The sequence below is a fragment of the Podospora pseudopauciseta genome, chromosome 1 (genome assembly GCF_035222475.1).
Source record: "Podospora pseudopauciseta strain CBS 411.78 chromosome 1, whole genome shotgun sequence".
NCBI classification, from domain to species: Eukaryota; Fungi; Ascomycota; class Sordariomycetes; order Sordariales; family Podosporaceae; genus Podospora; species Podospora pseudopauciseta.
This window is the reverse complement of record NC_085892.1, coordinates 3,416,176-3,433,633: the sequence shown is the minus strand read 5'-3', so window position 1 is coordinate 3,433,633 and position 17,458 is coordinate 3,416,176. Positions and strand designations below refer to the sequence as shown.

The following is a 17,458-nucleotide window of genomic DNA, read 5'->3' as shown; positions in this document are numbered from 1 at the left end:
ATCGGTAGACAGGGAGGGAGGCGCTGGTAAGATAAACAGGGGGCACCATAATGGTTCCCTCTTGTTTTTCTCCCATCTTGACACGACCAACCTCCTTGTTCATATCAAGACACCTTCCCAATAACCACCCAAAGAGCAAAAGAAATTAACAAAATCTATATATATTTATCCCATAACCTATCAATACACATTCCCATTTTCCCAACCCGCCTCGCTCGCTCCCCACCTAATTTTCCACCCTCCTTTTTTAAACCCACCACCACCCACCCACTCACTCACACCTCCCTCTCCCTCTCAGACTCCGCACGCTTCCTCCTTATAATCGCCAGCCTCCTATCATGCCCCCTCAACGCCGTAAACCCCGATTTATCAACCCTAACCATCGACCTCACCGGCGCCGCAAACCTCCACAACCCCGTATCCCCCACCGTAATTGACTTTGTCTCCACCGCTCTAGTCGCAGCCTGCCAGTGAAAGCTCCCCCTAATCTGCCTAGCAATATCCAGCGCCGCCCTAATAGACGGCAGCACCCCCGGCACCTGATATGACCCCCCCGCGACAGCAACCCGTCCCCTAAACGCCGCCAGCAACTCCTCATGCGCAGCCTTCATCCGCTCCCGGTGACCGACAAGCTGCTGAGGGATGCAATCCTTACAGAGCTTCGTGCTGACAACAGCAGTGTCATTCGTCGCTCTCGAAAAGCCGAGGTGTCTCGCCACAGCATTCTTCGCGTATCTAATGGCAGTTTGCTCGTCGGGAATTTCATGCGGGGGGAGGTGGTCCCAGTAGTGGCCCCCCATCATGACGGTAAGTTTCGTTCCCCTGATCGTGTCCTTGCCTCGGTTGATGTACTGCCCCGGCCGGTGGGGGTTTGGAACCCATTCCCTGTCCGAGTCGAACATCACCCCAAGGATGAAATGTCTGTTTTCTTGAAAGGGGACAGATTGCGGGATGAGATATCCAAAGCCCTTGTGTGGGTGGTTGAGGCCTGGTTCTGGATACCACAGGTTCACCACCCGGATGGTAGTCGCGGTTGATTTCTCCAACGAGGGGAGGGTGCCAGGGGAGCAGATATCCGCGAGTGTTTTGGCGTAGAGCGTCGAGATGACCTTTTCGTACGTGATCGGGGTCGGCTGTTTGGACGTCCTGATAGCGACACGGTCCGCCTTGGCGGCATATGTCATGGACGTAACCCGATGGCCCAACCTAATCGTGACATTTCCCCGCTTCTTCAAAAACTCCACCAGCGCGTCCGTCAGCTCGTTGAGGCCAGAAGGGAACCAATGCGCCGAAGTGGTGAGATGGTCCTCGGCCAGTTCCCTGCATGCATCTCCCCGTACCCAGTTCAGCAGCTCGGCATCTGGGGTATCGAGCCAGGTGTACGCTGGAGGTAACCGGGGGTATCTCCCGTCCTTGAGGACATCCCAAAACGGCGTCCTCTGCACGCTCAGCTTCCAGACGTCACCACCATAGATGCCGTGCATGACCGCCGAAAGGACATTCTCGACCAAGTCGGAGCGTCCAAACATTTTCGTAAAGTGTTCCCCCACCGAGAGTTCGTTCTTCGAGTGAGCATCCTGTGTAGGAGGCTTGAGAGTGCTGGTAAAAAGTTGCCGTAACCTCGTCTTCCCAAAGCTCCAGAGCGACGGAAACAACCCCTCGAAAAGCGGTTCCTTTCTCAAAGTCTGCCATACTTCCAGCAGGGTCATGGACTTGTCCGGGAGCTGAACCAAATGATCAGGGTAGTAAATATACTTTCCCATAACCTCCGTCTCAGGCGCGTTCTGGAGCTGCTCAGATAACCCCAGTTGGGTAACCTACAACACACTCACTCCATCATCAGTTTCCCATCCCATCCCCACCCAAACAACTTCCACACAAAGATATTCTTACGCACCAGGAGATAAAACGCCAAATCATCGTACCGATACAACGGCCCCCTCGAATGCTGCGGGTTGACCATCCTCGCCCCCCTCTGAAACCACACACTCCCCTTCTCCCCAGTCAGCCCCTTCACCTTGACCTCCTCCGAATCGATCCACCCACCAAGCCGGTTGCTCGCCTCGTATATCGTGATCTTCATCTGCGGATGCCACCACGCCAACCAAAACGCAGTCGCCAGACCCGTCAGCCCGCCTCCCAGAACCGCAACTGACGCGGGCGGCCTGTCGAATATGGTCGGCAACCCATCGACGTCACCATGGTTCGATTGCCTCCTGACCGAGGTGGTAGACAAAAGGCAGCTGTATCTCGGTGGCGATGATGAGCGCAGTGAGCTTGAGAGATGAGAGGATGTGATCAAGCGTTGGCTTCGCGCCAAGCAGCGCTGGCTAGTGGCGAGCATGATGATGAGTTACTCGACGACTGCATCTCACATACCAGGCGTCCTGACGAAACAAGCTTTCAAGAGAGAGATATCGGCGGGCGTGGTCGGCAATGGTGGAAAGGCTTAAAGTGAACATCAAATCACCATTCGGATACGTGAGAGGAAGGTGGCGTGTGGGTTACCGGATTAATTAAAAAAAAATGGAGCTCTCCGTCATTTTGGGACATCAAATTGAAATTTCGGTATTCACTGGAATTAAGCAAATCACTCGATGAGAAACCATGTTTTGCCCGCTTCACAATCCTATCATTATGTTTCATCCTGTATAAACCGCTCTTCTACGGATTCCAAACATGCTGCCCTTAAACGCCGGTGTGGTTTCCTATAATACAAGTACAATACGAACAGGTTTCCCCCCCACCCACACATTCCCAGGGGTATTCCTCCGTTCTTGCCCGTCTGCCATACCCCGTATTCCTCCCCTTCCTCCTCTCTCCCAAACTCTTAGACTACCACCTCTGGAGAAGCAGCATCGTCTGGATGTTCTGACCCGGGAAGCACGAGGTCCTCCGGTCTGTTCTCCTCCACAAACTTGCGATCGCTGACATGTTCTTTTGACCCGTCCGCCGTCCAGACCTTGTCCTGGAAAGTCCCCCGCTGTCCTTCCTCGTGCAGGAAGGGGCAGTTCCGGTTGGTGCAGGGGTGGAATTTGCAGGCTGTCTTGACGTGCGTAAACTTGCAATTTGGAATCTTGCACTCGCCGCCGTTGCGACACGCGGGGAAGGCTGGGTGGCGGAAGGTGCAATGGGGGTTGGAGCAGTTGGGGAAGAATTTGCAGTCTTGTTCGCTCTGGTGTGCCATCTTGCTGGCTGGCGAGGGATGTCGACCAGTGCACTTCCAGTTCTTGCACGCTACCCCAAAGCTGCAAGTATCCGTGACGTCCACCGTGGTGTTGGGAGGTGCTGCCGGAGACTGATGGGCGAACTTGCAATCCTTATTGCCGCACCGCAGGTTGTAACGGCATACTGTCTCTTCGGGGTTGGGAGCCTCACGCTTGGCCCCGCCCATCTCAACGTCTTCGCCTTGCTGTGCTGTCTCGCCCTGAGCCCCTTCCGAGGACTGCTGCTGCTGCTGTTGTTGTTGATGATGGTGTGTGTTGTGGCCGTTGAAGTGGCCGCCGCCACGGCGGAACTGGTTCCCTCGGTTGTTGCGGTCGAAAGGTTTGCCACGCCCATTGCCATTCTGCTGTTGCTGCAACATGAGCTGGTTCTGCATTTGCTGGAGCATGCGGTTTTGCTGTTCCATTATCGCGTACAGGTCGGGTGGCACAAAGCTACCAGCGCCGTTCATGGGATTCATTCCGTTCATCGGTCCCATAGGCCCGGGGGGCCCAGGCATGCCGTTCATGTTGGCTAACCCGGCGGCGATATTGGTGGCGCGAGCGTTTGCCGTCCTTGGCTGTCTCCCAACTCCCATCCTCGGTCCGTGCGGGGGGCCTCTCCCAATCCGCTCACTTCCGGACTGACCGCGCACACGATGGAGAACATCCTGTCCTGATCGATCAAGCGCACGGTTGATGTGGCCCACCATACGCTTCTCACGGCCGCCGCGGAGGGGAGCGCCAGCGCGCATTGCTTTTGGCCCGGTAGGTCTGTCTCTTTTGTTAGCAGCTGTCACCAAACCATTTCTAGAGCTGGTTAGAGGGACAATAACATACGCATTGATGGCAGGCGCATCTGTATCCATGTTGAGATCAAAAGCTCCCTCCATTGTGTCATCCCCGGCTGTGTCCATTTCGTTGTTTCCAGTGGCAGGCTGCGCAGACTGGGCACCTAGTTGGCTGTTGAGAGCGGCGACCTGCTCGAATAACCACCTTGAAAACTCAGGCACACTCTGGTCCTCAGGACCCAAGCCTAGTAGATCGCCGGAGATCTCGCTGGCAACCTCGGCTTCTGACTTGCCGTTGGCGAGCATGAGAACGAAATACTCGGCCATGGAAGCGCCCTCGTTGCCGGGACCGGCCCATCCAAGTTCAGCAATCTTTGTCTGGATGGCCATGTTAAGGGCATCCGCCAAAGGCGTGCCGATCGCGACTTCGATAGACATGGTCGCGTGGTGTTGCTGTTAGGCTAGCAGAGGAGGAATTCGGTGATGAAGGACCGATGGTTCGGGCTGTCGCAAAGAAAGACAAGAGTTGCCCTGGCGGGGGTGTTCAGTTGTTGCGAAGAGATGAAATCGCTTTTTGTTGTTGGTTCGGGCCCAAGTCGAGGGTGGGCGCTGTGAATATAGAAGCGGCGAAGTCCTTTGAAAGACAGCGGAGCTTCGAGACGCGACCGCTCGGTGCGCGGGCTGATTGATACGGGGCAGAACCTTCGAGGCTTGCGAAGGAGGGGATTTATTCGGCTGATGAATAAGAGGGTCCGAGGGAGTTGAATCGCAGGAAGAAGCGTTCGTTTGTGGTTGGGGATGTGGTGGAAAGTTTTACGAATATCATTCAACTGTGTGAGCCGAACCTTGCGCGACCAGGCTGAATGAGTTCTCCAAGTTGTGTGGCTGGTGAGTGTTTTGCGCAGTGGCGGCTTTCACGTGACTTGGGCTGGTGAGGAAGAATAAGAAGGGCACGGACCATGGCGTCATTGAAGAAAGTGGGAGCAAGTGCCAGTTCACTCGTAGTGCTTATTCAGCAGTGAGCTTATCTTATCGTTTCTGCATCTCGACGAGCTCTCCCTCCTGTCAGTTACACACTGTCTTCCCAGCCACCACCACCTGCTTGAAATAGAACGGGGCTGGAACAACTTCCGTCAACTGCCTGCGCATAAACTGTGCCCCCATAGCTGTCAGGGTTCAGTTGTAAGCAACTGATCAAGTAGGCTATGGGAGCTATCTCGGCCGGCAGAGAAGAGCTCCCTCCGGAAGTGATCATCGTCATCAGGATCCCCGCAGGTCTCGGTTGGGACCCGCATCTGTACATCAAGGCAATCAGGGTACCGCAAACAAACATTCTACATGCCATCTTCTTCTTCCTCTTCCTGAGGTTATCTCGACATTGGGAAAAACACATGCAAGCTGCTTAACGTGGCTTCGGCTGAGACTTGGCCTTCGGCACTTACATGGCCTATTGCCCAACAAGAGAGCAGCTACCTGGTTTAGACGTAACGTTGCGCCCCCTCACAGCAGCTTCAAAGATTTGGATCAACACAACTCTTCATCATCTGGACTCTAACAACCAGGTAGCATCGACGCCACAAAATTCCGCTGAGACCTGAAGCAACACCAACTGGCACACCTGGGTCGGTCTTGTGGTGCCCTGCACCGTGCCATCATCCCGTGCTACCAAGTCTTGATTGGATGCGGGAGCTCCATCCGGGCGCGGGCTGTGTGGCAGAATACCCGTTCGCGGTACACCGATTGAATGCATGAATTGGAAGACCAGCCCTTGAATGCCCATTTCTGATTTATATAAACATCATCCAAAGCCTGCTGCTCCCTCTGTTCTCCAGCCTTGGCCTGCCCTGCCCTGTCCCTGCTTTCACCCGCCTGCCCTTGGTTTGCCTTGGGGTTGAAAACACCACAGGCAGCTTCAAGGTCACCTTCTCCTGCTTTCCCCCCCAAATATTCCCGATCTCTGCGGTATTCCCACCTCAAATACAACCCAACATGTTTTCTCGTTTGCCGTCGCTCGTGACGGCTCTCTGCTTGCTATACCCCCTCTTCCCCAACCCTGTAGCAGCTGTATGGCCTGCCCCTCAAAAATTCACCAAAGGAGATGGCGTCCAGTTTCTGAATCAGAACATTGAAGTCACATACAACGGTGCATTTGTACGCTGGTCTTCCTCTTCCATTCCTTCCTCTGAGCCACAGCCCCATGAATGCCCTGCTCACTGCTCAGATGACATAAATGATGATGGCCAAGAGGAGGAAGTATTAACTGAAAACCTCGCCTTCCAACAGATCCCCTACACTTACGGCTACACGCCCTCCGGCTTCACCAGCAAGGAAATCGTCCAAGCCGGCGTCTCCAGAGCCCTCACCGGGATATTCAACAGCAAGTTTGTCCCCTGGATCCTCCACAAGCCAAACACGAAGTACGAACCCGACCTCGACAAATTAGAATGGCTCCAAACTCTCGAAATCATCCAGACCGCCTCGGACGACCGCTCCGCCTTCAAGCCACTAGCAGGCGAAGTCGACGAGTCCTACAACCTGACCCTAAGCAAATCCGGCCACGCCAAACTCACAGCCGTCTCCTCAATCGGCATCCTCCGCGGCCTGGAAACCTTTTCCCAGCTCTTCTACCAGCACTCGTCAGGCACATTCTGGTACACCCCCTACGCCCCCGTCTCAATAACCGACTCCCCCAAGTTCCCCCACCGGGGCATCCTCCTCGACACGGCCCGCCATTTCTTCCCAGTGGAGGACATCCTCAGGACAATCGACGCCATGGCCTGGAGTAAACTCAACCGCCTCCACATCCACGTCACAGACTCCCAATCCTGGCCTCTTGTCATCCCATCGATGCCAGAACTTTCCGAGAAAGGCGCACACCACCCCAGCGAGACTTACTCCCCTTCCGACGTGGAATCAATCCAGAAATACGGCGCCGTCCGCGGGGTGGAGGTCTATTTCGAGATTGACATGCCGGGGCATATTGGTTCCGTCTCGCTGTCGCATCCGGAGCTGATTGTCGCGTATAATGAGCAGCCGTATCACTGGTGGTGCGCCCAGCCGCCGTGCGGGGCGTTCAAGCTCAACAACACGGCTGTTGACGAGTTTTTGGGGAGGTTGTTTGATGATCTTTTGCCCAGGGTGGAGAGGTACGCGGCTTATTTTCACACGGGGGGGGATGAGTTGAATAGGAATGATTCTATGCTTGATGAGGGGATTAGGTCGAATAGTTCGGAGGTTTTGCAGCCGTTACTGCAAAAGTTCATTGATAAGCAGCATGAGAGGGTTAGGGAAAAGGGGCTGACGCCGGTGGTGTGGGAGGAGATTCCTTTGGAGTGGAATGTTACACTTGGAGAAGGGACGGTGGTGCAGAGCTGGCTTGGGGCGGGGGCCGTGAAGGAGTTGGTTGGGATGGGGCATAGGGTTATTGATAGTAATTATAATTTTTGGGTGAGTTTTTCTTTCTTATTGATTAGGGAGAGAGAAAAAAAAAGGGGGGGGGAGAGTGAAGGCTGACATGATGATGTAGTACCTCGACTGTGGAAGAGGGCAGTGGATCACCTGGGAGAATGGGCTGCCTTTCAAGACGGGGTATCCGTTTAATGACTGGTGCGGACCGACAAAGTCTTGGGGGCTGATTTACTCTCATGATCCTACTGCCAACCTTACAGAGGAGGAGGCGAAGCTTGTGCTTGGGGGGGAGGTGGCGGTTTGGAGTGAGACGATTGATCCGATGAATCTGGATGGTATTGTCTGGCCTAGGGCGAGCGTGGCGGGGGAGGTGCTTTGGTCCGGGAGGGTTGATGATAATACCGGGCAGAACAGGAGCCAGATTGAGGCTTTTCCTAGACTTACTGAGTTTAGGGAGAGATTGGTCAGGAGGGGGGTGAGGGCGAGCCCGATTTCGCAGGAGTTTTGCGTGCAGGGTGAGCCGTGGGAGTGTGAGTTTGCTATGTGAGGCTGAGGTGAGGTGTGTCTGCTAGGGAGTTTCGAGTTTAGTGCGGTTGGAGTTGTGGCTTGGCTATGTTGGTGCTGTGGTGGTGGTGGTGGTGGTGGTGTTAGTCGGGACAGATCCGTATAAGTCGGGATTGTTCCGCAAGTTCCATCTCGGCCATATGGGATGATCTTGCCCGGTGAAGTAGTAGTGTATATACTTTACTATTGCGAGTATTGTTATGTAAATGGGAACCGTGTTGTCAAGGTGTCAAGAAGTAACGACTGCGCCGAACGGAAGCCGAGGGGCATCCTTGCGTCTTTCGAGGGTGTTAGTTGTTACTGGTGTGGAATAAAGGTCCAAGATAAGATCCCTTCAGACTTCTCTGTGTAGTACAACTCAACATTCCAAGACGGACTACGGTTCAGCTTGCAGGCTCAACCCCGAGGGATCGTCTGTTTGTTTGCCCAGCTGGATAGCTGCAGCTAGTTTACAAGTATAAAATCATCATCTGACGCCAATTTGGTCCTCCCAAGAGCTTGTGTCTGTTGGTCTTTACCTGATGCAGAGCCAAAGCTGTGATTGGATTTGGAGTGCTCAGCCGTATATTGGCTGCGGGGAAAATGCAGGGCAGACCGAGGAAGGGTATAAGGTACTTTCATGTGAATTTCTTGAGAGAGCTTCTCCAAATTTGGTGAGCTTTGTTGGCTATGGGAATGTCAGAGTGACACTGGGAATCGGAATGTTTGAGTGCCCCTGAGTTTGGCTGGAGATAGCTCAGAAACAATGCGGAGTTTGCAAATGCAATTAGACAATTCAGTTATAGCGAAGTCTCCGTTATGAAATCCAATCTTGAACACTCGGCCGAGTGAGGTTGATTGCAGTGACGGCAGTTTTGCAAGAAGTCACTTACATGCGGCCAACAACGGTCCCTAATAGGGTTAGCCTTTGCCGGAATCAGTGGGTTTTCTGGGGTCGATAGTGACAAGGTTAGCGCTGTTTGGCAGTTTGCGGGGGTGGAACCCATCTTCACGTCAGCACCTTGTTACGACCGAACAGAAGAACATTTTGGAAATCTTCAACAACCACAAGAACCGACAGTTCGCTCGTGTTATGCACAACTGGTCTCACCGTTACACTATATACAGTGTACATGGACCACACCGCCCCAATCACGCACCGGATCCGAGCCACGCGATTTCTCGTGCCATCTTACACCTCCTGGGTTGCTCCCGAGAGCTCGTCTCCCGTGAGCTTAACTGCCGTAGGTTGTATTCCGCCCGTACCACTCACGTCTGCCACAAAGATCCAGACGACGAAGTGTATGTTTCGATATGCACTTTCGACAGGAAAAAAACCACGCCACTTGATGCATCGCGCACGATCCGCAACGTCCCAAGATGCAATTGCAACCCCACAACTGGCCGTTTCCCCCGCCTTTTAGCAGGTCTTGTCAAGAGAAAGGAGCCTCGGCCCTGTCTGCCTTGGGATTAGTCCCCCGAACACCCCCCCAACAGATGACGCGCGGGTTGGCCCCGACCCGCCTGCCAGGAACGGAGTCTTTTTGCTCTGTCTCGAGAAAGGCGGAAAACACGGGATCGGAGAGCTTTTTGGAACTTCTCTTCAGCTAGCCGAGGCTTGGGATATGGCTTCTTTGTTTGGACTCAAAGAAGAAGAGAGGTCAGGATACGGGCCACACGTGCGCAAAGGTCGATGCTGTGCCGCCATCGCAATGCTGGCCGCAGAAAGCAGAGAGAGAGGTCTGCTGGTCGGCTTGATTCCGACCCTTTCTGTGCGCAGACGCCAGGATGCTACTGTAGGCATTGCTTGGGGTGGAGCTAGGTGTGTCACAGACAATGAATGCCAACTGAACTTGGCTCTTTCCCAACTTCTTCTGAACCCCTCAGAGGCTCGCCTACGTACGGATTTCGGAACAACGGATGGAAATTATGCCCGCCCCCCGCGCCTGCTTCCCTGGGGAGGTAGGATTTTTTCTGTCTGTTGGAAAATCAGATGGAATAAAGAGCAAGGGAGCTGCACTTCTCCTGGTGTCCCACACTACTTGCTTACACTCTTGTCTCTGCCGTCATTGTCATATATCACCACAGACACGCTCGTACCGGACGCATATCATACGGCCAGCATACGGTTGTACCCTCTAGGGACCGTGGTGATCTGCTGCTTTGGTTGCTCAACAGCTGTTGACCCCTGCGGCGAAAACCTGGCTCTATATACGGCGGCAGCCGAGTCCAACCGGTGAGCCGTTCTTGGTCGCGGGCGGCTGTTTGCTTTTACTTCCCTCTACTCGTCTTCTCTGAGAGGACGCAGATACTGAGGGGAGTTATCTGCTCTACCCGCTAGTTCGGGGTATCGTTTCTTCGTTGGCTTCTGTGTTTTCTTCAACACCAAGATGGGACTCGTTGAAACAGCTATCGAGCATGTCTCGGTTAAATCAGTGTTGATCCTCGGACCAGCACTGCTTCTGGCACATCTGGCTTGGTGGCTAGTTTTGAGGCCTGCATGGCAGGAAATCAAGCTTGCCCGGATGACTGGCGCAAGGCCACCAAGGATTCCCTCCAAGTTGCCGTTCAGTAAGATGTCTCCTCGGTCCCAGGTACTGTGTATGTCATGTCTAACCAACACAGGTATCGATTTTATTTACCGCAGCGTCAAGGCTTCAATGAACTACCAGAACCTTCCCATGTGGAAATCCCTCTTTGTACAAGCCAACTCATCAACCGTCGAGAACCGTATTGCTGGCCGCCGCGTGGTCATGACCTGCGACCCCGAGAACATCAAAGCTATCCTGGCAACCCAGTTCGGTGATTATGGCAAGGGCGAGCCCTTCCACAGGGAGTGGAAGGCCTTTTTGGGCGACAGCATTTTCACCACCGATGGAGATTTGTGGCATGGCAGCCGACAGTTGATCAGACCTCAGTTCATCAAAGACCGTGTCAGCGACCTGCACGTGTTTGAGAAGCACATGCAGACTCTCTTCCGGGCTATTGCGAACGGAGGAGCTCTCAATGGCGAGGGACAGCATGTGGATCTTGAGGCTGGCAATGGGAAGCCAGTTGATATCAGCGATTTGTTCTTCCGGTTTACACTTGACTCGGCGACAGATTTCCTGTTGGGCAAGGATGTCAAGTCTCTCAGGTATGCTTTAACAGCTTAAGCCTTTCCATTTGGACAGGGGGCTGATATATGATGGAAATGTAGCAACCCTCGCCAAGAATTCGCCGAAGCCTTCGCCGAAGTCCAAAGAGTTCAGTCCATCATTAGCCGTGCTGGGCCCCTCAACGTCTTCGTCCCCCGTGGCTCCTTCCGCAAGGGCATGAAAATCATCAACGCCTTCATCAACCAGTACATCGAGCAGACCCTCCGTCTTGACCCTAACGACCTCGCCAGCAAGTCTGACGCCGGTTATACCTTCCTGCATGCCCTGGCTGGGTTCACTCGTGATCGTCAAGTTCTCAGGGACCAACTTATTGCTGTCCTGTTGGCCGGAAGAGACACCACCGCTTGCACCTTGTCCTGGACCATCTACGAACTCGCTCGCCACCCTGAAGCTCTCAAGAAGTTGAGAGAGGAAATCTTGCGTGTGGTTGGTCCTACTCGTGCGCCTACTTATGAGGATCTCAAGGGGATGAAGTACCTTCAGAATGTCATGAACGAGACACTGAGGTTATATCCTGTTGTGCCCTTCAAGTTAGTAAACCCCCCGCCCCCCCTATTCTATACCTGAACATTATATTGACAATTCATACTCAGTGTCCGTCTCGCGCTCAAAGATACCACCCTCCCCCGTGGAGGCGGTCCCGATGGCTCCCTTCCAGTCAAGGTCCTTAAGGATACACCCATCGCCTACTCCACTCTCGTCATGCAACGCCGTGAAGACCTCTATCCCCCCGTATCCGCCAACTTCGCCCCAGTCGATGTCTTCAGCCCAGATCGATGGTCCGTCTGGCAACCCAAGCCATGGCAGTACATCCCCTTCAACGGCGGTCCGAGAATCTGCATCGGGCAGCAGTTTGCGCTGACCGAGATGGCATACGTGTTGACCAGGTTATTTCAAAAGTACGAGAGGCTGGACAACTACATGGGTAAGATTGATGGTGGCAACCCGTGCCTGAGGGCCGAGATTGTGCTGCAACCGGGTGATGGTGTAAAGGTTGGGTTCTGGGAGGCCAAGAAGGCTTGATATCAGGTATGAGGATCGGGGTTTTGATTTTGGGTTATGGTATATATCAGACTGTCTCACTCAGCGGCATGCTTTCTTCCTCTACAGGGATTTGTATGAATATGATTTATGAGATTTTACTCATCTATGATGTGTCTTTCCATTTCATCCCATCCGTGCCATCTCATCCCATCTCGACTGTTATATGCATATCTTGCATACCTCTGGAGAACGGCATCCGATGAGGACTCTCCCGACTAAAGCTAATTACGTACAGACAGGTCACAAGGAGCGGTCAGTGAGCCATCCTTATCCTCCCTTTTTTGTTAGTTTTGTGGACAACGGAACGGCCAGGTAAGCTTTGTTGCGGGCCGGGATGGGTGACTCGACCCGAAGGTAGCCGTTGTTAGTTCGACCCCGCCGTGTCCCGGTGGTGCTTATCACTGACGCTACATACACGTTGCACAGTCGTGCTCCATCAAGATATATCTCTTTCTTATCTTCTGTTGATACCATTCTCAAATAAATAGTGATATTGGTTTTGTATTGGAAGCTCTCTTTTGTTTTTTGTTCTGCATCGTCAACCCTGGTACTCTCACTTACACACACACACACACACAATCCCGGTCCTTGGCACGGCAACCGGGACGGAACACAAATATGCGGAGAGCTGCCCGTCTCGGCTCCGGGGCCGCTGCTGTGGTGCCCCGGTCTCGGAGTTGGGGTTTGACGTCTCGGCCGGGTTTCATCAAAAATTATAAGAAAGCTCAAAGCAACAATGGCCAACAGGCATCATTTCACAGCAGACCAAAGTTAGATTCGGCTGCCGAGGCGACGGTGATTGGTGGCCCTTCACCTCTGCCCGAGGTTGAGTTGCCAGATATCCCAGAGACACCGACGAAGAATAAAAGGGTGACTATTGGCGAGATTTTGGAGAGGAGGAGGAGGGCGGGGAGGTTGGTGGCCCCGACAGCGGCGGGGTGTGATTCAGGGGTTTTCAAGGGGGATGTAAGTGCCACTCATGAACCGTTATTTATTGTCAAGCTGACATAGCTTCAACAGTCATCAGGAAAGCCCATGGCAAAGGATATGAGCCGTATGTCTCCCCCCCATCACCAACTTTGGAACATTTATTAACGTGAAACAGATCATCTCTCCTACGAAGCTTCTATCCGCGAACCATGCAAGCTCAAACAAGCTGCCCGCCACCTCAAAACCCCTGGCATCATCTCACTCGGCGGTGGCCTTCCGTGCCCAGAGTACTTCCCCATCAACTCCATCTCCCTCTCCGTCCCAGATTACCTTCACAACCCAACTCTCTCGCCCCCAGAGGTCCACCCCACCTTCCAAGACATCACCATCGGCAAATACGACACCCATCCCTCAGCCCCAGTCCAAAAAGAATACGACCTTTCCATCTCACTCAACTACGCTCAAGCACATGGCTCGGCCCAACTCATCCGCTTCGTAACCGAACACACGGAACTCGTCTCCAACCCCCCCTACGCCGACTGGAAAACCTGCCTCACCGTCGGCTCGACCGGTGCTTTAGAGCAAACCCTCCGCATGCTCTGCGACTCCTCCAGAAACGACTCCATCCTCACAGAAGAATTCTCTTTTGCCACGGCCTTGGAAACAGCCCACCCCTTGGGCATCCCCACCTTTGGCGTCCCCATCGACGAGCAAGGCCTTATCCCCTCCGAACTAGACCACATCCTCTCAACATGGAGCCCTTCCGAACGGGACAACAAGCGAAAACCACACGTCTTATACACGGTGCCATCCGGTCAGAACCCAACAGGAGCAACCCAAGGCCCAGAGCGAAGAAGGCAAATCTACGACATCTGCTCCAAGCACGATCTTGTGATCATCGAAGACGAACCATATTACTACCTCCAACTCCCGCCCACCATCACCCCAACCCCTACCACTGCCCCTTCCAACACAACCGACTTCCTCGACTCCCTCCTCCCAACTTTGTTGAGCATGGACACGGACGGGCGAGTCATCAGGATGGACTCCTTCTCCAAAGTCCTAGTCCCCGGCTCAAGACTGGGCTGGCTCACCGCCTCAGACCAACTCGTCGAGCGCTTCCTCCGACACGCCGAAGTCGCCAACCAGGGACCCAGCGGGTTCTCGCAGGTCATTTTACATAAACTACTCGACGAGACGTGGGGTCACGAGGGGTATCTAAAGTGGTTGATGGTGCTGCAGAGAGAGTACACCGAAAGAAGGAACACGCTTCTCAAGGCGTGCGAGGAGTATCTACCCAAAGAGGTGGTGAGTTGGGGTGTTGTGAGGGCGGGCATGTTTGTGAGTTTTTTTTTTTTTTTTTTTTTTTTACCCCCCTTTACCCTTGGTATAGTCGCTGATATATGACAGCAATGGCTCCACCTAGACCACACCCTCCACCCGGACTCGAGAACAAAATCCATTCTCGAGATTGAAGAAGAGATTTTCGAGTCTTGTATCGACAAGGGAGTGCTCATCGCAAGGGGGAGTTGGTTTCGTGCCCAGCAGGAGCTGGCGCCGACGGGGCTGTTCTTCAGGGCTACGTTTGCGGCTGCTACGCCGGGGAATATGACTGAGGCTATTAGGCGGTTGGGCGGGGCGGTGAGGGAGAGTTTCAGGCTCTAGTTTTTATTTAGTCTTGCTCAAAAAAAAAAAAAAAAAAAAAAAAAAAAAAAAAAAAAAGTGTTGGTGATGGTTCCCCTAAAGATCCAAGATGGTTTTTTTCTGTTCTTAAGCTGGCTGGATATTAAGCCGCCTCATTGGCTTGTCTAAAGAAATATAATCCAATCCTCTCTTCAAGCAAAACCCATGGGAGGCTTAAAGTCACTCCACCTTGGTGAAGAAAAACATCTTAGGTTATGGGAGTTCATCATCACCACCTGACTGTCCTGTCTTGGGGCTATCTATCCCCCAAATCAAATCTACCAAAAAGAATTGCAACCAAGTTCAATGTCGTGAATTTTTAGAGTACGTTTTATTGCTTTATTGTATTGTATTCAATACACCGACCGAGCTATATACATTCCCCCCATTTTTTTCCCTTCCCCGGCACCAGCGAGGGATTGATTGTATCAGGAAACGGGGTTGTGGCAAATGATATCATCTGTGGTTCTCTGCCTTTTGATCCATCAATAGGATGGCTTCCTTTTATGGGCGAAATGATCGCACCAGGCAGGGCTCGTCGTATAGGTGAGTTCCTTCTGTTGAATCACCACCTCCAATAGGGAGGATTTAAACAATCCTGAGCCGATCAAAGTCGTTAACTCTAGATAGAAAACAAGAACCGAGGCGGTGGGTTTCTCCCTTTCCCCTGACAAAAAGAGAACCATCTACACACACACTTCTTTTCTGTGTTGCCTTTATGTGTGTGTGTGTTGATGTACCCCCGCTGATGTCTGTAAGCTATATACAAGGTTCTGTTTCCGTTCATGGCATGTTCTATATACAAGATTTCTTCTTGAGATTTTCATCATGATAAAATTATTTGGGAACGATTTGTCCCTTTCATTAGGGTTGGTGTCATTTCATGCCATGCCATGTTGTTCTTCGTGTCCGAGATAATTGGTGTCGATCGGTCGAAACGTGGATTGCGTCTCATGTTTTTGACAAGACGTCCACTGAAAAACTTTTGTTGTTGTTGTTTGTTTGGATGCCGCTCGCTGTTGATGATAATATTGATGATGTGGATGAAGTTGATGATGTTGATGATGTTGATGAATAGAAAAACTGAACTGTTCCCTTTCCCTCAAAACGTATAATAAATGATCCCGCATGGCTGTGGTTCCCGCCCATGCTCTCTATGTAGAGGCAACACCGTAAATGAAAAAAATGGGGGGAATGATATCGCTCAAGGGACAAGAAATCATGGCTACCTCTTATGCGACAGAAAAATGCTCGTCGTCGTACTCTAACACCGGAACCAGTTGTATAGGCAATATGGTGATATGTTCGGGTGTCGGACCTTATGTGCCATGTGCATGTACGTGTGCGGGATGGTGATGGTTGAGACGGCGAGAGAGGAGGGATATGACAAAGCCACCCGATCGATCGTGCAAGGAAGAGCCCGAGTACAGTAAAAGACCCGGCAAACTTCAGAAGGTGTGGGTTGGTGGGACAGCTTTTGGTACATCCCACAAATATGTCGATGATCGTGCCGTCCGTGATATGAAAGGGATGATAGGCCTCGGGGACGAAAGTGTTGCTGTGTCCCTGGCCTTGTGTTCAAGGTATTATTAGTGTATATCCATCCGGTTGATTCCAGCGGACGGTGTGGATTGCCAGGGTAGGTAAAACCGGCCCGGACCTGGCGTGAAGAATGTAGAAACGGAGAAGAAGCAAAGAAGGGAACCAAAGAGATAAACAAGCTGTGACTAAACAGAGCACGCGGCTGTTTATTGACGACCAAGCAAGAAGCGGGCCGTCTCTGACGCCTGGGTCTCAGTTTCTGTGTTCAAGTCACTCTCTTGGTCATGCTGAGTCCTGGGAAGAGTGGGCTCTGGCAAATCCCGGGCAAGTTCCTGCATCTCCTGGTTGTCAAAAAAGGCCTGGGTGTGAGGATCCCAGTGCTCCTGGCGTTGCGCTGGCATGCTGGAAAGAGAAATGTCTGAACTCATTGTGCTTGTCCTCTGGGAATACCTGGAGGGTGGACCATGTCGTCCAAAGTACAATGGGTTTTGGCGGTTGGATTCAAACTGGGGCTGGCGCCTGTCCTGACTGGACATGGACCGGAAGGACCGCTCCGTTGCAGCTCCAATTGTGACGCCTGTAAAGGGATAGTCGGCTGATATTGACAGGTGTGGTGACGCGGTTGCCATGTGCTTGTTAATCATAAGAGTGACAAGACTCCAGGCTGTTACGAAGAGCGGAAGCCAAGGCACCAGGTCCTTCTTAGTAGGGCCTGCGGCAATGACAACAAGCAATAATAGGACCAAGGCAACTGGGGCCGTGGAAGGTCCAGATCTAGATGACTGTTAGAGAAAAAACACGTGCGGCGTAACAGTCGTGGACAAAAGTACCTAATGAACGGCTCTGTATAGATTGCGTGGAACGCAATAGCCGTGATGATGAACAGAATGAGGGTGCTGTGACTCTATTAGTATCTTCTATCGTATGGCCTACACAGTTTTACTCACATGGTACGGAAGGAGTTCCCTTCGCCGTTGGCCAACGGGAAAAGAATAGATGTGCCAATCATGCCACCGCAGGACAAGATTTTGGCCTTACTATGAACATCTTGATCTCGCGCTCGCGGAGGCAGCTGCCCATGGGGAAAACCGGGGCGCTCCATCGTGCAGAAGTGGCAATAGGATGAGGGTTGAAAGCTCCTATGGCCTTTGCTGCC

General features: G+C 52.7%; 6 protein-coding genes across 6 annotated transcripts; 3 read left to right on the top strand and 3 right to left on the bottom strand.

Annotated features, from left to right (window-relative positions):
* Positions 1-268: 268 nt before the first annotated feature.
* Positions 269-2,344, bottom strand: HEM14 (oxygen-dependent protoporphyrinogen oxidase; the record flags this gene model as incomplete). The annotated part of the gene is made up of 2 exons (XM_062907543.1): positions 269-1,817; positions 1,898-2,344. The coding sequence occupies 2 exons, from the start codon at positions 2,342-2,344 to the stop codon at positions 276-278; spliced, it is 1,989 nt and encodes a 662-aa protein (XP_062770500.1). The 3' UTR covers positions 269-275.
* A 486-nt stretch (positions 2,345-2,830) lies between these two features.
* Positions 2,831-8,329, bottom strand: QC763_109540 (uncharacterized protein; the record flags this gene model as incomplete). Its single annotated transcript, XM_062907542.1, has 2 exons — positions 4,044-8,329; positions 2,831-3,977 (listed from the first exon to the last, which is right to left on the bottom strand). The coding sequence occupies exons 1-2, from the start codon at positions 4,430-4,432 to the stop codon at positions 2,831-2,833; spliced, it is 1,536 nt and encodes a 511-aa protein (XP_062770499.1). The 5' UTR covers positions 4,433-8,329.
* On the top strand, positions 5,142-8,443 carry NAG1_1 (Glucosamine-6-phosphate isomerase (Glucosamine-6-phosphate deaminase) (GNPDA) (GlcN6P deaminase)). The gene is made up of 3 exons (XM_062907541.1): positions 5,142-5,478; positions 5,561-7,441; positions 7,521-8,443. Exons 2-3 carry the CDS (start codon positions 5,984-5,986, stop codon positions 7,947-7,949), a joined length of 1,887 nt encoding a protein of 628 aa, XP_062770498.1. The 5' UTR covers positions 5,142-5,478; positions 5,561-5,983; the 3' UTR covers positions 7,950-8,443.
* A 464-nt stretch (positions 8,444-8,907) lies between these two features.
* Positions 8,908-12,276, top strand: QC763_109520 (uncharacterized protein). The gene is made up of 4 exons (XM_062907540.1): positions 8,908-10,516; positions 10,571-11,081; positions 11,145-11,633; positions 11,697-12,276. Exons 1-4 carry the CDS (start codon positions 10,336-10,338, stop codon positions 12,124-12,126), a joined length of 1,611 nt encoding a protein of 536 aa, XP_062770497.1. The 5' UTR covers positions 8,908-10,335; the 3' UTR covers positions 12,127-12,276.
* A 318-nt stretch (positions 12,277-12,594) lies between these two features.
* ARO8_2 (Aromatic/aminoadipate aminotransferase 1) lies at positions 12,595-15,075 on the top strand. Its single transcript, XM_062907539.1, has 4 exons — positions 12,595-13,113; positions 13,168-13,201; positions 13,253-14,418; positions 14,488-15,075. The coding sequence occupies exons 1-4, from the start codon at positions 12,766-12,768 to the stop codon at positions 14,740-14,742; spliced, it is 1,803 nt and encodes a 600-aa protein (XP_062770496.1). The 5' UTR covers positions 12,595-12,765; the 3' UTR covers positions 14,743-15,075.
* A 12-nt stretch (positions 15,076-15,087) lies between these two features.
* QC763_109490 (uncharacterized protein) lies at positions 15,088-17,404 on the bottom strand (the record flags this gene model as incomplete). Its single annotated transcript, XM_062907538.1, has 3 exons — positions 15,088-17,076; positions 17,133-17,198; positions 17,250-17,404. 3 exons carry the CDS (start codon positions 17,402-17,404, stop codon positions 16,509-16,511), a joined length of 789 nt encoding a protein of 262 aa, XP_062770495.1. The 3' UTR covers positions 15,088-16,508.
* Between the last annotated feature and the right edge of the window lie 54 nt (positions 17,405-17,458).